Source organism: Oryctolagus cuniculus, chromosome 9 (assembly GCF_964237555.1).
Source record: "Oryctolagus cuniculus chromosome 9, mOryCun1.1, whole genome shotgun sequence".
Classification (NCBI taxonomy): Eukaryota; Metazoa; Chordata; class Mammalia; order Lagomorpha; family Leporidae; genus Oryctolagus; species Oryctolagus cuniculus.
The window spans coordinates 86,887,734-86,905,480 of NC_091440.1; the positions used below are offsets into that span (position 1 = coordinate 86,887,734).

At 45.6% G+C, this 17,747-nt stretch overlaps 2 protein-coding genes across 5 annotated transcripts in view; one reads left to right on the forward strand and one right to left on the reverse strand.

Moving 5' to 3' along the window:
• The window catches only part of POLR1D (RNA polymerase I and III subunit D), a 53,000-nt gene extending 42,437 nt beyond the window's left edge, over positions 1-10,563 (reverse strand). The window contains exon 1 of the mRNA XM_051834138.2: positions 10,385-10,563. Coding sequence (XP_051690098.1) covers positions 10,385-10,410 — 26 coding nt within the window. The 5' untranslated portion in view covers positions 10,411-10,563. The remainder of the gene's footprint in view (positions 1-10,384) is intronic.
• A 1,168-nt stretch (positions 10,564-11,731) lies between these two features.
• The window catches only part of LNX2 (ligand of numb-protein X 2), a 94,579-nt gene continuing 88,563 nt past the window's right edge, over positions 11,732-17,747 (forward strand). For 2 of the 4 annotated variants that reach the window (XM_008275210.4, XM_008275213.4), the window contains exon 1: positions 11,732-11,941. The gene's annotated coding sequence lies outside the window, so the exon portion shown is untranslated. The remainder of the gene's footprint in view (positions 11,942-17,747) is intronic. The other 2 variants (XM_008275212.4, XM_008275211.4) reach the window with 2 other exon arrangements.

Here is a 17,747-nt window from a genome sequence, read left to right on the forward strand (position 1 = left end):
CTCATGGTACCCAAAATAATAATCCTACAACTTTTGCTTCACCAAAATTCTGTAGGGGATAAGATCCCAAAGAAAATCCCTATCACTCTCCCTTACTGCTTTTTCAAAATAAAAATGTCCTTGATCAACCTAAGTGGGAGATATTTTATTTTAGACAGAGAGATGACAGAGCACAGGATAAAGGTGGTGAGGACGGCAGTGCCAAAGACTCTTGAGGACAGAGAGTGGACATTCACTGAAACAACACATGAAATGGAACCAATTTTACTGAGGCTGTCTATGACAGAGTCAACCCAGTTCTTCATCCCACTGAAGCCACAGGACAGGCATGGTTCATTCCTCACTCAAGAACTTTGTTTTCCTAGGACTTGTATTCTGGTGGCTCTCTGAATATAAAAGGATCAGTGGATGAGTGAACAAAGTATGTCATTATGAATCAGTAGTCCTTCTTTGCAGTTTCTCCTCTCTGTTGTGACAGTCATACATTCCTTCACTGACTTGAATGAATGTTAATGAGAGCCAGCTTGTGCATCTCACATGGCCTTTTATGTGTTGGGGACATAGAGGCAAACAAGGATAGTGTGGCTGCCCTCAGGGAGCCTTTATTTGACTTAAACAATAAACAGGGGCAGTGCTGTGGCATAGAGGGTAATTTATGGAGCAATGCAACTCAGTTTTAAATTCCATTTTCTAATTTAAAAAAAATCTTAGGGGCCAGCGCTATAGTGCAGTGGGTTAAATCTCCAGCCTGCAGTGCCAGCATTCCATGCTGGTTCGAGACAGCTGCTCCACTTCCTATCCAGCTCTCTGCTATGGCCTGGGAAAGCAGAAGATGGTCCAAATCCTTGAGCCCCTGCACCTGCATGGGAAGACCTGGAAGAAACTCCTGGCTCCTGATCGATGCAGCTCTGGCCATTGCAGCCAACTGGGGAGTGAACCAGTGGATGGAAGACCTCCCCCCCGGCCCCGCCTCTACCTCTCTGTCTCTCTCTGGTAACTCTTTCAAATAAATAAATAAATAAATCTAGAAAAAAATCTCAATGCCCAGAGTCCTATATAAACTCTTCCCTAACACTCCCCTCCAAACCGATGCTTTCTTTAAAAAACAAAACAATAAACAGATAAATATACAATGTAATGTCAGTGAATAATGAGCACTATGAAGGAATACAGCAAGCCAACGGGATGGACGGTGATGGAGGCTTGTATGTAGGCATACATGCACACATACTATTTCAGAGGTGGCTGTGGGAGGTGGCCTCGAACATGGTGCCAAGGATCCCATTTTCTGGTATTCAGATCTTGCATAATCTCCCCTTGAGTGTGGGCTAGACTTACTGATTCATGGATGTCACTTGTGAGATTAGTGTATAAGAAGGCTGGCTTCCAGCTTGAGTTTAACTATTTTGGATTTCCTACTCTGGGGCCAGGCAGCTGCCATGGAAATCAAGTAGTTTCACAAGAGTGGAACTGAATCCTCACCAGGTGGGCCTCACAATGGCAGCCAGGTGACTCCACATCAGGATCATTAGCCAAGGCCACCCAGATGCCTGACTCACAGACTGTGGGAGATGTCTGTTGTTCCTGCCACTAAGTTTCAGAGTAATCTGTATGCAGCAATGGGTAACTAATACAGTGGTATGAGCAAATTACCTGGGAAAGGCCATGTGAAGATTTAGGGGGGCCAGCACCGTGGCTCACTTGGCTAATCCTCTGCCTGTGGCACAGGTACCCCAGGTTCTAGTCCTGGTTGGGGCACTGGATTCTGTCCTGGTTGCTCCTCTTCCAGTCCAGCTCTCTGCTGTGACCCAGGAAGGCAGTGGAGGATGGCCCAAGTGCTTGGGTCCTGCACCTGCATGGGAGATCAAGAGGAAGTACCTGGCTCCTGGCTTCAGATTGGGCAGCGCGCTGGCCGTAGCGGCCATTTGGGGGGGGTGAACCAATGGAAGGAAGACCTTTCTCTCTGTCTCTCTCTCACTGTCTAACTCTGCCTGTCCCCCCCCCCCCCAAAAAAAAAAAAAAAAAGATTTAAGGGAAGAGAGTTCCAGGAAAGAACAAGTGCCAAGAACAGAAACAGGGAACAGCTCAACATAACTTAAAGAAGTCAGGCAGCCTGGTAACCAGTCACAGGTGATAAACGTGGAAAGAAGACATGGCCAACTCAAATGAGCAAGCCCTGAGGGCTCCTGTGGTCAATGAGACACAACCAATACTGTGAAGACTATTATTCTACCACCACTCATTCATCACAATAGTCCTATGAAGTAGGTGCTATTTTATTAGTCCAATTTTACAGATAAGGAAACTGAGGCTCAGAAAGGTAGATTCCCTCACATTTATAAGCCATTGAGTGATGGAGCCACCAGGCCCTCCAAATTCAGTCCCTACCTTTGCCTCTATATGACACTGCCTTCAAAGAAAGGTCTCTAGGGAAAAGACAAGTCTTTCCTACCCTTGAAATAAAAACAAAAACCCAACCCCAAACTGCTATTTAAGCCAGGTGGTTCAGACTCTGCCTGATTAGATGCTCCAGGCAATTTGACTTTCTCTTAGAGTCCTTTTAATAGAATTGGTTGAGGTATTTTCTATATTTTTTCTTTTTTTTGAGGTTTTACCTAAGTCAGGAAGCAAAAACTTAGAAATGCACCCACATAGGTTTTCTTTTTTGACATATGCTAACATACAGAGAATTTACTGAGGAAAATATCAATAAAGTCTATATTAAGCAGTTTTAGGCTCACCAACCCAGAATGAGCCCTGGCCTCTGACCAATATTCTAGATACCTGGCACCAAAACAGGTATCCATCTGCTAGATTTGCTTTTCCTTCTTCTTAATCTTTATCTTGAAGCTTGGGAAGGATTAGGAATGTTCCATCAGAATCAGTTTATTTTTGAAAAGAAGAGAAACACAATCCATTTATCTTTCACTTTTATCTCTATTCTATAAATAGGAATGCTATTTTAAAATATCTACTCAAAATCTGTAACAGACTGGTAACCTCAGATTTGTAGAAAAGTGCTGTCTTTGGCTAAAAAACCCCAGAAGGCCATTAAGGTTTTTTGTTTCAAAATTTACACCAAGAAATACGACCAAATCAGCTTGCTTAACAGAATTCGTAACATTAATTGTTCACATTGATAGAGAATATGCTACACATGTCAGGCACTATCCTAAAGCACTTTGAATATGTTATCTAAATTAATAGTTAAAACATCCCTCTCCGAGGGCTGGCATTGTGGTACAGCAGGTTAAGTTACCACATGTAACACCAGCATCCTATGTTGGAATGCTGGTTTGAATCCCATCTACTCAGCTTCTAATGTGCCTGGGAAAGCAGCATATGATAGTTCAAGTACTTGGGCCCATCACCCATGTATAGGAGACGCAGATGGATCTCTAGACTCTTGGCTTGGGCCTGACCCAGCACCAGCTGTTGTGGCTACTTCAGGAGTGAACCAGTAGATACAAGATCTTTTTTTTTTTGTATTTGTCTCTTTCTCTTTCTGCCTTTCAAATAATTTTTAAAAGATTTTAAAGATCTTTAAAAAATTTATAAAGATTTTTATTTATTTATTTGAGAGGTAGAGTTACAGACAGTGAGAGGGAGAGACAGAGAAAAACGTCTTCCTTCTGTTGGTTCACTCCCCAAACGGCCACAATGGCCAGAACTGTGCCAATCCGAAGCAGTGGCCAGGTGCTTCTTCCCAGTCTCCCATGCAGGTGCAGGGACCCAAGCACTTGGACCATCTTCCACTGCTTTCCCAGGCCATAGCAAAAGAGCTGGATTAAAAGAGGGGCAGCCAGGACTAGAACCAGTGCCCAAATGGGATGCTGGTGCCGCAGGCAGAGGATTAACCTACTATGCCAGGGAGCCAGCCCCTCAAATTTTTAAAAAATACACACATAGATTAAAAGCAACACACATTTAGGCGCTAATAAAAACCATACACATGGCCGGCGCCGCGGCTCACTAGGCAAATCCTCCGCCTGCGGCTCAGGTACCCCAGGTTCTAGTCGCCATAGGGGCGCCAGATTCTGTCCCAGTTGCTCCTCTTCCAGTCCAGCTCTCTGCTGTGACCCAGGAAGGCAGTGGAGGATGGCCCAAGTGCTTGAGCCCTGCACTCACATGGGAGACCAGGAGGAAATACAGCACAGGCCGTGGTGGCCATTTGGGGAGTGAACCAATGGAAAAGGAAGAACTTTCTGTCTCTAACTCTGCCAGTCAAAAAAAACAAACAAACAAAAAAAACCACACACACACAAAAAACAAACAAAAAACATACACACATACAGAGACACAAATTTAAACTGCTTATTTCTTTCAAAAGTTTCATAATATTAAGGTTTCTTTTTAAAATTCTGGGCGTCACTCTCGTTTTTGGTCTCCTTTTCTCTGCTCAAATGATACAGCCTTGGGGACAGTGCTGTGGTGCTGGCATCCCATATGGGCGCCGGTTCAAGTCCCAGCTGCTCCACTTCTGATCCAGCTCTCTGCTATGGCCTGGGAAAGCAGTGGAAGATGGCCCAAGTCCTTGGGCCCCTGCAGCTGCATGGTGGACAAGAAGCTCTTGGCTCCTGGTTTGATGGCCGTTGTGGCCATCTGGGGAGTGAACCAGTAGATAGAAGACCTCCCTCTCTCTCTGCCTCTCTGTAACTCAGCCTTTCAAATAAATGACTTAATTGTCACTAATTGTTCAATTTCTCACTGCTATCATTCTTTCACTTCCTCTTTTAACTAAAATTGGATTATATATGTATCCATGTTTCTTTATTTTCTGTCTTTGATATTAGAAAATAAACCACATGTGAGCCAACCTGTTCCTTGTATTCCTAGTCCCTAAACTGCATCTGCATATAGTACTTGGTCAATATTATAGAACAGGGGTGGACATTTGGCCTAGGGTTAAGATGCCCATATCCTATTGAGAGTATTTGAGTTCTATTCCTGACTACAGCTCCCATTTCCACTGACTCTCCTAAGTAGGAACAGACTGTAGGGGAGAGGAGATGGTAAATACTGGTGTGCTTTTTGGTCTGAGGGAATGGCAGAGAAATAAAGGGGTAAGTGAACATGGATATGGGGCTCCCAAGAATTCTGGGGTCATTTTCAACCGTTCTCTCACCTTTAATTCTATACAGAATCTGATTCTTAAGTTACTTATTTTTCAGCAGAGTTTTATGTTCATCCTTTATCTCCATCGCTACAATTATACCTTCCTTTCATTACCCCTGGATTATTCCAAATGCAACCTAACTCCCTGCTGTCCTCCTGTGTTTCCTTCCAATCATCCTTTCTGCATAAGCATGGGTCAAAAAACCCAAACTTATGACACTTCCTAGTTCAAGCACCATTAATAGCTCCTTTATTCTGGGAAAGAGGAAATCATTTACTCTGCAACACAATTTTATGCCAACTTTCTAACTCTGTGAGTTACTAACAGGCAGACTGTGCCTGTCTGGTTTGCTATCCTCAGTGCCAAGACAGTGACTGGCAGAGTGGGAGCTCATTACAATCAATTCTTCAATCATCTCTCATCTATTCCATTGTACATCCAGTCATAATCCCCTGTACAGTACATTAGGTCACTTCACTGTAAATACAATTTGTTTTCTTTTTCATATGTACAACTCTTGAATTGCATTATGAAAAAAATACATAACCACACAGTAACTATAGCAGCAGATTATGAATTTTAAAAGTAGCAAAATGAAAATCAGCATTGAGAATTTGAGTGGAAAAGGTCTGGAACTGCAGGCCTTTACAAATACTTCAAAGCAGACAGGTAGATTTGGGTAAACTTCTGGGAGCTCATTTTGAAGGTGGCACAAAGATTGCCTCCAACTCTAAATTATGCTAACCTAAAAGATGACTTTTGTCCAGTGATCTGCAGACTGTAATATTAACAAATAATTAAGGGAAACAGAAAGAGTGGGAAACAGAACTTAATATGCTTTCGTATTTCTTGAAATGCAAGACACACTTTGGATTAGTACTGACTGGGTCATTTTTTATGTAGACACCTTTTCACCTCCACAGAGATTTTATAGGAACCTGTGTGTTATGTCTATTAATTTAGAACACTTAGGTGTTATAGCTACATGCAATTTATAAATAATTAGTTTTTAAAGTGCTTTGAAAATGGAAAGTGCTAGGTAAGTACTCAGAATTAGGTATTAAAAGCCTTTGGTATGTAATCATATTGTTGAATAATTGGCTCTTTAAAAAGCATAATTCACAGCTGAACAGAATTTCTGACCTTGAATGATTTTTGTGAAATGCTAGTAAGAGAGCAAATCAGAGACATGATCAAGGTATTTTCTCACAGAATATACAAATATAACACATCCTTTTTCCTCATCCTTGTGTAGACAAAGTGAGATTTCCCTCGATTCCTAGACTTCACACAGTGATTCCTTTCACATATGTGGGACACTTGGCTATCCTGCCCTGTTTCTTCCCTTGGCCCATCTGCCATCTGAAGGTGTTTTATATGAACCTGTGTTCAAGGCTACCCCAGGTTCAAGACCACATGCCACATGATCAATGACAATAAACCCTTTTAGGCATGATCAAAATGTGGTGGGTAGTCACTTGTGGGTGCACTTTTCCATGTATACTCTTTATTATTAGTTCAGTCTACTATGATCATTCTGTGTTTACTAATTGGATTTTGTTTCCATCTCCTGACAGGCTTTGGTTCAAAGAAATTAAAACTGCAGGCAAAGAATCCTGTTTACTATTTCTACAGGTCCAACCATGGGCAAAATTTTGGGAGTGGCAAAGAAATTTTTGTTCCTTTTCTACTTCGCACTTTTGGGTGTCCTTGCATCTTTTAAGTGCTAATGCCCGTATACTGACATTGGTTTTCCAGAATCTACATTGCCCTAGGAAAATATTCTACCTCCTTGCTCCATGTTTTTGATCTTTCCTAATCCCTGCTATTACCCAAATCTACCTCTCCACTATCCTCTGTAAATTTTCCTTGTCTGCGAAGCCTCAAACTAAGCAATTCCTCTGGAGAAGGAGTGTTTACTCCCCTCTGGCACTAAATTAACCCTAACCCTGTCCATCCTCCAGCGACCTCCACCTTAACTCCAACTATTTTTTTGTGCTCAACTGATTCATCCAACATCACTCTCCCCTCTTGGAAACTCTTCCACAACTCTTACTTTCTGCATTTTCCTACCACCTCACCAGTTGCCCCTCTTTTATCCAAACTTTAATACTGAGGTTGTTCAAGTGCTTGGTCCTGGGCCCACCTCTCTGTCACTCACTTTTTATGGATTATCATCTTATTAGCTTATCTCCAGCTTAGATCTCTTCCTTGACCTTCAATTCACATAAATACAACCTCTGGAGTTCAAAGAAGAAATTTGATCACCTATCATTTTTCCCACCTCCCATCCTTTTTGCCTCTTTGAGCATTCTCATTTCAGTAATTAGGGCCCTAACCTCAGTAAGTCATCTTTCTATTTTCTCATCTTCCATATCCAATCCCTGAATTGGTACAACCAATTCAGTTCCAAATTCTACTCTTTCCCCCATCATAGGCTTCTAATTGTACCAGGCTGCTTCAACTCTTACAGTTCTGTCTTTGCATTAATCTGACCACTCTATAATTCATTTCCCCTCACTATAATCAAGAGGTCATTCCCATCACACCAGCTTTCTCCCATCAGTCCAGAGAATAGGCCTCATCCTTGCCTACTTGCCTACAATCAAATCTTCCTTCAATACCTTCAGTTTCCCAGACCACTAGTTTTCTGCTTCAGGGCCTCTGTACATGCTATTCCCTCACAATGTTAATTTCCATCATGAGAGCCTTCTCTTCCTGTAATCTTGGGAAGAGCTTCCCTGACTTCCATACCTAAAGCAAAATTCTCTCTCATGCTTTCTATCTTGATATTGTATTTTCTTCCCCAGAATTACAACTTTTTAAAAATATTGTTTCTCTTATGCAACACTTATTGTGTCTCACTATTATACCTATCCCCAAGGTACAAACCAGAAGCTCTATAAATAAATATCTTTAAAGAGGCTCTAGGGCAGCTCAACTAAGAGTTACTGAAAAGCTAACATGCCATAACTACCTACAGGGATTCATCTCATATTTACTAAGTGTCCACCTGCTGTCCAGTGTTGTGCTAGGTCCCAGGATCACACGAATAAATAGGATCAACTAAGGCCCCAAAGCACAGTGCATTGGGATATGGGAGTGCTCAGGCTCTAGGGTTGACAGGTATTTAGGATAATTGAAGAAGGAAGTTCTGGTATGACTGGTATGAAAGATGTTGAAGATGTAGACAGATACAATGGCTCTTGGATGTGATTTCACTAATATTTCAAGTTTTCCAAGTCATTTTCTCCACATGGTATTTTCCCTCTGTGTCCTTTCTCTCAAATAGTGTTTCTTCTATATGACCCTAGGCTACAGTTGGATACCTACTTAGACTAAAAATGTAATTTGCTCATTCCAGGTTTCTCCTCAGGCAGTAAACAATTATTCTATAGATGGTACAAAGATGGAGCTGGATAACTCCTGAGACCCTCATGTGAAACCAGAATTCTCAAAATTCTTTCAAATTATTCCCTAACCTTACCCAATCCCCTAAGAGAAAAGGATACAACTTTCTCATCAGTAAAATATCTAAGAAGCCAAGTCCACATCCTGACCTTCTTTCTTTTTGAAACCCACCAGTCTATCTGCGTAATGGTCTATTCCATCTCCTCTTTGCCTCACCACCCCAATCCTAGTCAGGAATGTATACTCCTTTTGATTCCCATGATGAAACCACTATTTTGGGTGCCTGATGCTCTGTTTTATCACTTTAAATGTTGGCTCTACTGCAAGCAAATAAAGTCATCCTTGAGGATGTTGCAAGGAACAGAAACCACTCAAAAATAGTTTCAATAAAAGAGGGAATTTATTAGGAGAATACACAGGTTCTTGCGGGGATTCCAACAGCTGTGATGAATGGGTCAACAGCTAGAACCATTTTTTTTTTTTTTTTTTGGAAAGATAGAGCAGGTTGTTGTAATCACAAACTTCTAATTCTGGGTTCTGCACAATCATGAAGAAGAGTATCCCAGAGATTAGTCCTCCTTGTATCCTGCACAAGGGACTAGAATGTGGATTCACTTCTGCTTGCTTTTTGATCCTTATAGTGCTTTATGCTGGCCTCAAACTTGTCAAGCACATGTTGGCAGACATTCATGAGCTCATTCAGCCCTCTCTGAAATGGCTCAACAGCTGGAAGAGCACCTCGAGTCTGAATGCGCAAATTAATTTTGCTCTCTGAAGGATGGGTCGTAGTGTAACCACAAAATTCCACTTCCGGGTTCTTCATAATCATGTAACGCAGAGAATTTCCTAGGGTATGGTCCTCCTCGTGCAAAACAAATGTCACACAGTGTCTATCTGTTCCAGCTGCCTGGACCATTTCCAGGGCTGTCTTCCTCTCGCCTTCGGCCATTGAGGTCTTCAATCCAGACATTTTTCTACACACATATTTTTTATAAAAGTGAGATCATACTGAATATTGTAACTAGCTTTTTTTTTCATTTACTATATCACAATTGCCACACATCATTACTCTAATCCACAGCAATTACACACAGAACTGTCAGCCTCTCTCTTTTCTGCCTCCACCACTTCTACCAATGAATATTTAATTTGCTGACTCCAGTTTCTCCCTGCTCCATTAACTATCCACGTGGGCCACACGGAGCATCTTCTTAGAAAAACATACACTTAAGTGTCTGCAAAGACATTTCTTTTGGAAGAGTCACAAGAAAGGGATATAGCATAGGGTGAGCCCTGCTGGAAGAGGAAAAGGGAGTTGAAGGTGTAGAAAAACACAAGATTGCTCCAGCATATAAACAGAGACTACAGATTATCAATGTGCAGGCCCAACTATGGCTTCCACTTGCAAGAGGTAAGGAAGCTAGGAAACGGTAAGAGCTGAAACAGTACAGCGGGAGGGAGAAACAGAACTCAGCGCTTTGAGGCAGGGCTACACGGCTAACAGTCTGCACGGAGGAGGAGGGAGAGCGGTAGTGACGGGGGGGCTTAAGCCGGACTGAATACGCCGCTGTTCTAACGGGGTTGGGCAGTTTCGGGACCCAACTCTGCTCTGCCAACTGGTCCGCCCTCCTCGAGAACTACTGTCCCTCGGAGCGCCTCTATTCAAACACATCCACGACTCCTCCCTTCTCCTCCCCGTCGGGCCCTGTTCCCTCTCTCAGCGTCCCGGGTCGGGCCCCTGCTGCTCTGCAGGGCCGCGGAGGTTAGGCCCGGGCCGGGCCGCGTGCCCGGTACCGCCCGCTCCCCTGCCTGGGCGCGGCCTACTCCGCCCGCCCCGCCCGCCTTCTCGGCCGTTACCTCTCCAGCTCTTGGTCGTCCTCCATCGCGGGTGCCGGTTCCAGGATCCTCAGGTGGTGCTGGCCGATCGGAGGCTCTGCCCCATGCCGCGAGCTGAGCGGCTGAGGCAGGAAGGAAGGAACGACGGACGGAAGAAGGCGGCGACGGAAGGAGGGAGGAGGAGCCGCAGCGGCGCGGCAGGGTCCGGGCGCTGGGCGGGACGTGGAGGCTCCGCCCCCGGCCCCGCCCCCGGCGCGAGGAGGGCGGTGGCGCCGGGCCCGAGCCGCTCACCTGGCGCGCCCCCAGCCTGGCGGCGTGCGGGGCGAGCCGGGAGGAGGGCGGCGGAGGGCCCGCTGGCGTCGCACCCGGAGGCCCCGGTCACAGTGCGTGCGCCCGAGCTCCACCTTTGGTACCGTCTCCCCAACTGGTGGCGAAGGGGGCAGGGCCTTACCTGCCGCCCCCACATCACCTCCCTTCTTGGGACCCAAGTCCGGCCTGCTAGACTCGACTGGAACCCTGTGGCCTCCCGGGAATCCAACCTCTTGTGGGACCGCAGGCTTGGGCTATACCGTCCTTAAATAGGAGGGGCTGAGTCTCGTTAACAGAACGTGGTGCTTCAAGACAGTACTCAGTGGGGTTCTTGCAGCTAAGCATCTCCCCCGGGACACAGGACAAGCGTTTACCGTTTTCCTTAGGGGAGAAGTGGGAGTTTGGGAGCACACTCACCCACCCCGTCCTTTCCTTCCCCCGGCCATGCACCTCCCTTCCACCCTTTTCTTTACCCCTTCTGCACCCCACCCCCGGGGAACCTCCCTCTCATCTTTGTTCCCAGGCGTCCCCTACCCCGCTTCGGCAGCCTTTCCTCGGCGGGGTTCCCTCTCCGGCCCCTTCCTCTCTGGGAGTGTTCAGTGCTGCTCCCCGCTGCTCACCCCCGGCTCCCGCAACCTCTCTAACGCCGGCCAGCCCCGGTCGCTGCCCTCTACCCCGGCTGTCCTCTCGCCCAGCACACCTACACGCCTGCTCTCCCGCGCCACCTGTTCCCCTCGACCTCCCCCCACCCCGCTCCGTGCGTCCCCTGCTCAGCTGTCCCGCTGTCCCCGCGGCTGCCCGGCGCTCGCTCACACACTTGCCGAGCGCCTTCCACAGAGGAATCAGGCGAGCGGCGGGGACAGCCCCAGGCGGGTGGGGGAGGGCGAGGGGCGAGGGACGGAGTAGGTTCACTCTAACCTAGGAATGACGGCCCCTCCTGGTCCGCCCCCTGCGTTCTCTGATAGGTGGATCCGCCTCTGATCCGCCCCCTCCCCGCCCTGTGGCGCCGCCGATTGGCCCAGCAGCGTGTCGGGTTGGGCCGCTCAGCCCGGCGCTCGCCCCCGGGAAGGCAGCAGGGGCGGTTGAGAAGTGAAGTCTTGGCCAGAGTTTGCTTCTTGCCGGGAAACCCGCGACTGCGGCGGCGGCGATTCCCGGAGGAGCGGAGCCTGGCCGACTCCCGGCTCCCTCGGCGGGCCGCGGAGAGCGGGAGCTGGCGCCTGGCTGCGGCGCCGGGAGCCCCTGCGCGCCCCGGGCAGCCGCGCTTTCCCAGTGAGTAACTTTGCCTTGCCCTCCCCGCCGTGCGCTCTCTTCGCCGGCTGCCGGCAGCCGCCTCAGGTGCGGGGTGTGGGGCAGCGCCGCAGCCCGCGCTCGAGCCGCCGTCCTCCTCGGCTCCGTTTGCTCGCCTGGGCTGCGGGGCCAGCGCGGAGCCGAGTGCGGGGCTGGCCAGGCTGGTCCGGGGAGGAGGGGACGGCTGCCCGGCGCCTGGCTCCTGGCGCCCGGCGCCCGGCTGGCGAGTGGAAGGCGGGCGGCCCGGGGTTTGGCATTGGGTGGTTCTGGCCACCGCGGTGCGGATCTTTGCGTCGTTTGCTCTTTAGGGGAGACCAGAGGTGGTGGTGATTTTTTTTTTTTTTTTAATTTCGCGTGTGTGTTGGGAATGAGTGTGGCTCCAGCTGCTTCCCCGTCGGATTTCGTGCCCCTGGAAAGCAGTGGAGGGACATCGGCCCCAGCCTGTTGCCCAGGAATCCTCAGGCTGGAGACGAACTCCTGGGGGTAATTTCAAAATACGGATCTTGATTTGGAAGCATTGCACACAAAGCAACATGAGGCATTCAGGAAACACATCCCTCTCTTTATGCCACGTCTTAGACAACTACTTCCAACTTAGATGTAGGGTTTCTAATAGTATTTCAGTTATGGATCCTGACTTTTGGATTTGCCTAGAGTTAAAGTACATTCATGCATGGGCTTCCCTGTATAGATTTTCCTTTTTTTTTTTTTTTTTTTTAAATCACAAGAATCAGAAACGAAGTTGAAAGAAAAGTGGTCTTAGGGCAGGAGGAACAGTTGTGAGCTCCAGTTTATTGGAACTGGCCTCACTAGGAATTTCGCATTCTTGAGGCAATAGTACTTACTTGCAAACTGGCCTTCTTCCCAGGAAAGATTTTGATTTTTCTGTTGCACACACTGTGACACAGCACTGATGCAGTTGGATACCAGTGGATCAATTTTAATGCACTTTGAAAGATTTGTTTCCCACCCCCACAGCCCTTTGGAAAGAGGACTTTGGCAGGTAAAGGAGGAAGGGGGAGGAGGGATCTAGTATCCTGTTGGGCCTGTCAGAGCTTTGTTGAGCCAGGAATAACAAAGTTTGGCCTTTTTAGCTTGTCCAACTCTCATATGTGAGTTTTCCCATAGGGATAAAATCTAGGCCAAGTCAGAGCCAAAGTAGAATAACTCTGCTCTTTATTTGGCCCACTTGTGTGTCAACATTCTTAATTCTGTATCTTGTTCCTCTCTTCATGAAATTTTGGAATTTTTCATTATTCATTCAAACCACTGATAAAATGCCTACTGCATGCCAGGCGTTGATGGCAGGGTCAGTTCTTGCTCAGAAGTTGCTCGAACTCTCATTTGGAAGCTGGTCCTCACCTCTGGTCCACTGCTTATCAGAAAGTAACTTGAACAAAGTGCTATGGGAACTTAGAAGATGGAGCATTTGCCTGGGGTTTGTTAGAGGAGGCCTCACATGGGCACTCTTCAGGTTGGTGTGGGATTTTACCAGGTACAGCCTAGGCCAAGGGACTGACATACATGCCCCTTGCAAGTGGCTGCATGTGTTAGAGAGTTGCTTTATGAAATCTGTGTTTGGTCAGCTTCACCAAGGGACACAGTGTCTGTAGTTGAAGTAGTAGTCAGGGGTGGTATGTTACTCATTTCAGACTTAGCATTTTGCCTTGCTTACAGCAGGCACTCAAATGCTTACTGAACTGACTTCAGCAGAAAAATGGAGGATTTTGCATAACGAATTAGAAAATTTGGACCTCATCCAGTCAGTGATATAGAGCTGCTAATTTTTAAGCAAGGAAATATCATAACATTTGCGTTCCAGAAAGATATCTGCAGTGGCCTGGGGGAGGATGGGCATCCAGGTGGGAGGTAGGGAGACAAAGTCAGAGGTTGTTAGAATGTAGGGGTTAAGTCCTCAGGGGCTTTTTATTTAGATATTTGGGTTTGAACTTGGCTGTGTCATTTACTGCACAACCTCTTTGTTCAGTAGGTTCTTCATCTCATAGGGCTCGAGGGACTAAAATGTAAAAGAAACCCCAAAATTCTGTATATTAGAATAGTGTGTGGCATGCATTGAGGACTTAGTATATACTAATTGTCTTTCTGTATGAAGGCAATGGCAGGACAGGTGATATGGCATTTAGGAGGTATGGCTAGGAGGCTGGACTAGGTAAGTGGGCAAGACTAATGAGACAAGGATAATGCCTGGGTTTTCTGACTTGAGGCATTGGCATGTACAGTATACAGGTTAAGCTGGCTTTGGAGTCAGAACAGGGGTTGAATTCTAATTCTGTCACCTTCCCTTAGGATTCCTGTCCCGAGTTTGGATTTCCTAACATTTCGGAGATGATCCTAGTACCTGTTTATTAGTGTTTGCGGATCAACTGAAATTACACATGTAAATTCCCTTGGAACAGTCAAGTGCTTAATAAATATTAGTTGTTCCTTTAGTGATGATGACATTAGTGAGAGAGTAGAGGGCAAGGGGATATAAGAAGGAGCAGTAAAAACAGCTTATAGGCCAGCGCCGCGGCTCACTAGGCTAATTCTCCGCCTGCGGCGCTGGCACCCCGGGTTCTAGTCCCGGTCGGGGCACCAGATTCTGTCCCGGTTGCCCCTCTTCCAGGCCAGCCCTCTGCTGTGGCCCGGGAGTGCAGTGGAGGATGGCCCAAGTGCTTGAGCCCTACACCCGCATGGGAGACCAGGAGAAGCACCTGGCTCCTGCCATCGGATCAGCGCGGTGCGCCTACCGCAGCACGCCGACTGCAGTACGCCGACTGCAGTACGCCGGCCGCAGCGGCCATTGGGAGGTGAACCAACGGAAAAAGAAGACCTTTCTCTCTGTCTCTCTCACTGTCCTCTGCCTGTCAAAAAAAAAAAAAAAAAAAAACCAAAAAACAAAAACAGCTTATGGTAGAGGTGGGGAAGGCAGGATAACACAGTCAGTTTTGGATACACCCACAACATACCGAGTTGGATGCTTGAAGAGCAGTTGTTGGATTACATATGTCCAGGAAGAGCTGGAAAAGAATGGAAAAAAGAGTTCACACAAAGCCTTTGAACTTTATGGAAGATTTGGGGGAAAACGAAGCAAATGAGATTTACAGTGTAGTGGTACCATGAGTGTTAACATTTAAAAGCAAGTGTCTCTATGCTTAAAATGGAATTTGGCCACCAACAAAGGAAAACTCCAGGCTCATATAATCTAGTTGGCACTGTTCCCTGCTCCATTTTTTTTCTCTGATTGCCCTCCAAAAATCAAAATACATTTAAATTTATTATGCAGAGCCGTTTAGCCTTTCCTCTTGCTTATTGCACCACAGTTCCTTCCAAGCCCACCTTCCCTATCAAAACCCAACAAGGTTTCTCAAAGACCTTGTTGGGTTTTGATAGAGAAGATCTCATTTCATAGACTCCACACCACTTATGAAGCAGTGTTGGTTGAAAAACATAATGCGTATATCTTGCCTGTAGAAAACAGGCCTAGGGTGATCCTGTGACAAGGCCTGGAAGTTTTACCAAACAAATCCCCTTTAGCTGTCTTGTCTTGTTTCTTTCCCTCAAAGTACTAAGCGAGAGAAAAATCTATGGCTACGTAAGTTTCTTTGCTTGATTGAATTCAGAAAAAAATGGCTATTTTTATATTAGTCTAATGGGACATTATTAGAGGATTTTAAAAAAAGTTCTTAAACTTTTATTTGAAAGGCACAGTTTCAGAGAGAGAGAGTGAAAGAGAGATTAATCTTCCATCTGCTGGTTCACGTCCAAAATGGCCCCAATGCCAGGGCTGGGCCTGGCTGAAGACAAGAGCTTGAAACTACATCTGAGTCTCCCACATGGGTGGTGGGGGCACAAATACTTGGGCCATGTTCTGCTTTCTCAGGCACATTAGTAAGGTGCTGGATTATAAGTGGAGCTTCTGGGACTCTAACCAGGACTCATATGGGATGCCATTATTACAGGTGGTGGCTTAACCTGTTGCACCCCAACTCTGATCTCTGAGGATTTTATTTTTAAAAAGCAAATGCTCGTGATGGTATATTACAATAATAAATTGTCCTGTGGTTATTTAGGGTGCTCTTAAGGAAGCAGGCATTGTAGGTTCTGCTCTTTAGAAAGTATGCTTCCTAGAGCAGGGATCCCATCTGTTCTGCTTACTGCAGAATCTCAAAGCATATGGAACAGAAGATATTAATTTACATAAAAATGAATGAATTGGATTTATTAGCTTTGATCTGTATTGACTCACAGACTTCTCCAATCTTTGATAAGAGGAAAAGAGAGAATTGATTGAACAAGGAAGCTTCAAGTGCTTCATGTACTTACTGGAAGACGCAGGAACTGTAACAGAATTGATGGCTGTCATGATTCAACTGTTTTAGCACCAGATGCAGTAATTACTTGCATAACCTCCTTTTTATTGCCATACTTGTGGAGTGCGGTAAGGAGGAACAGCCTTATATAGCCATACAGCTTTATTCCGAGGTAGACTGACAACAGCTGCCTTGGAAGTTTGACCTCTCTGGGTCGTCAGCAAAACGCCAGGTCTTTGGGAGTCTTTTCCGATAGAGGAAAGATAGCTATGGCAGTGTTGTGTGCAGTGGCTTAACCTTTTAGCTTCCTTCACAGCCTGGAGACTTAGGACTATTACTGCTAGCAGTCAGTATCCCTCAGTGAACTAATTATGTGAAGAAAAAGTTATTTTTTTTCCTCAATATTAGGCTGAGTAGGAGAAGACAAATAGAAGCAAGTATAGAAAATAATAGACAAGCAACATGCTAGAAAGTATTTAAAAAGCATATTGCCTTCAACAGTAAAACCAGTGAAATTTTAGTTTTTTTTCTGTATTGAAAGAGTAATCTTGTAGTTTGATTAAGTAACAAAACTCCCTAAAGTGTGTAACTGGGGCCATTGTAAAAAAGTGTTTATAATAAGTTTTGAAGACCCCTGTCTTATGTAAAATAGGATGTACTTAGCTCTACTAAGGACCTGAAAACGCTAATTGTTACTTTGTTTTCCACATAAAAGTAAGGCAAGTCTTGAAACTATTCACACACCCTTCCTCCAGATTGGGATTATTAGCTGCCAATCTTAAATTAAATTTAAAATTTAATTCTTTATCAGAACGCTTATCAGCTAAACCACACAAATAACTATTGAACAAATAAATTGGAGCCTTTCACTTAAATCTTATTTCAATAATGTGACCATTGCCACTTTTTCTCCTATGTGATTTTACTGTTTGAACTTTGGCTTTCAACTTAATTATATATAACAAGTCCCTAACATACATCTTGTGATCAACACTGGACTGTGTGGCATGCAAGATTGTGTGTGTGTCCTTGGAGAACTTAAAATCTTGACATTCAGTCACAGGTAAATCATTCAAAGCAAAGTGACTAAAACCTCTGTCTTCGAATTCCCTGGTTCCTCAACTTCGGTGACCTTCATTTCTACCGTGTCATTAACATTTATTTGGTACCTTGTCAGTTCCCCAGATTTTCCACATTAGAGTCCTTAAACTTACATACCACTGTCTCCTGCACGAGGAAGCTGTGTATTGCCCACACTGTCTTACAGAGCCCTTCCTCAGAGTCCTGCTTTGCCAATCCCTTTATTCCACCCCACTGCTCCTCTCTGTTGCAGTGACTTCTGTTGGCCTTGCAGTCCTCCCTCTCCCTACCTGGTTTGGGTACCTGGAATCTGCTTTCACTGGCACTTATGCCTTCTTTTTTTTTTTTTTTTTTTTTTTTTTTTTCCTTTTTAGAGTTAGACAGTGAGAGAGAGA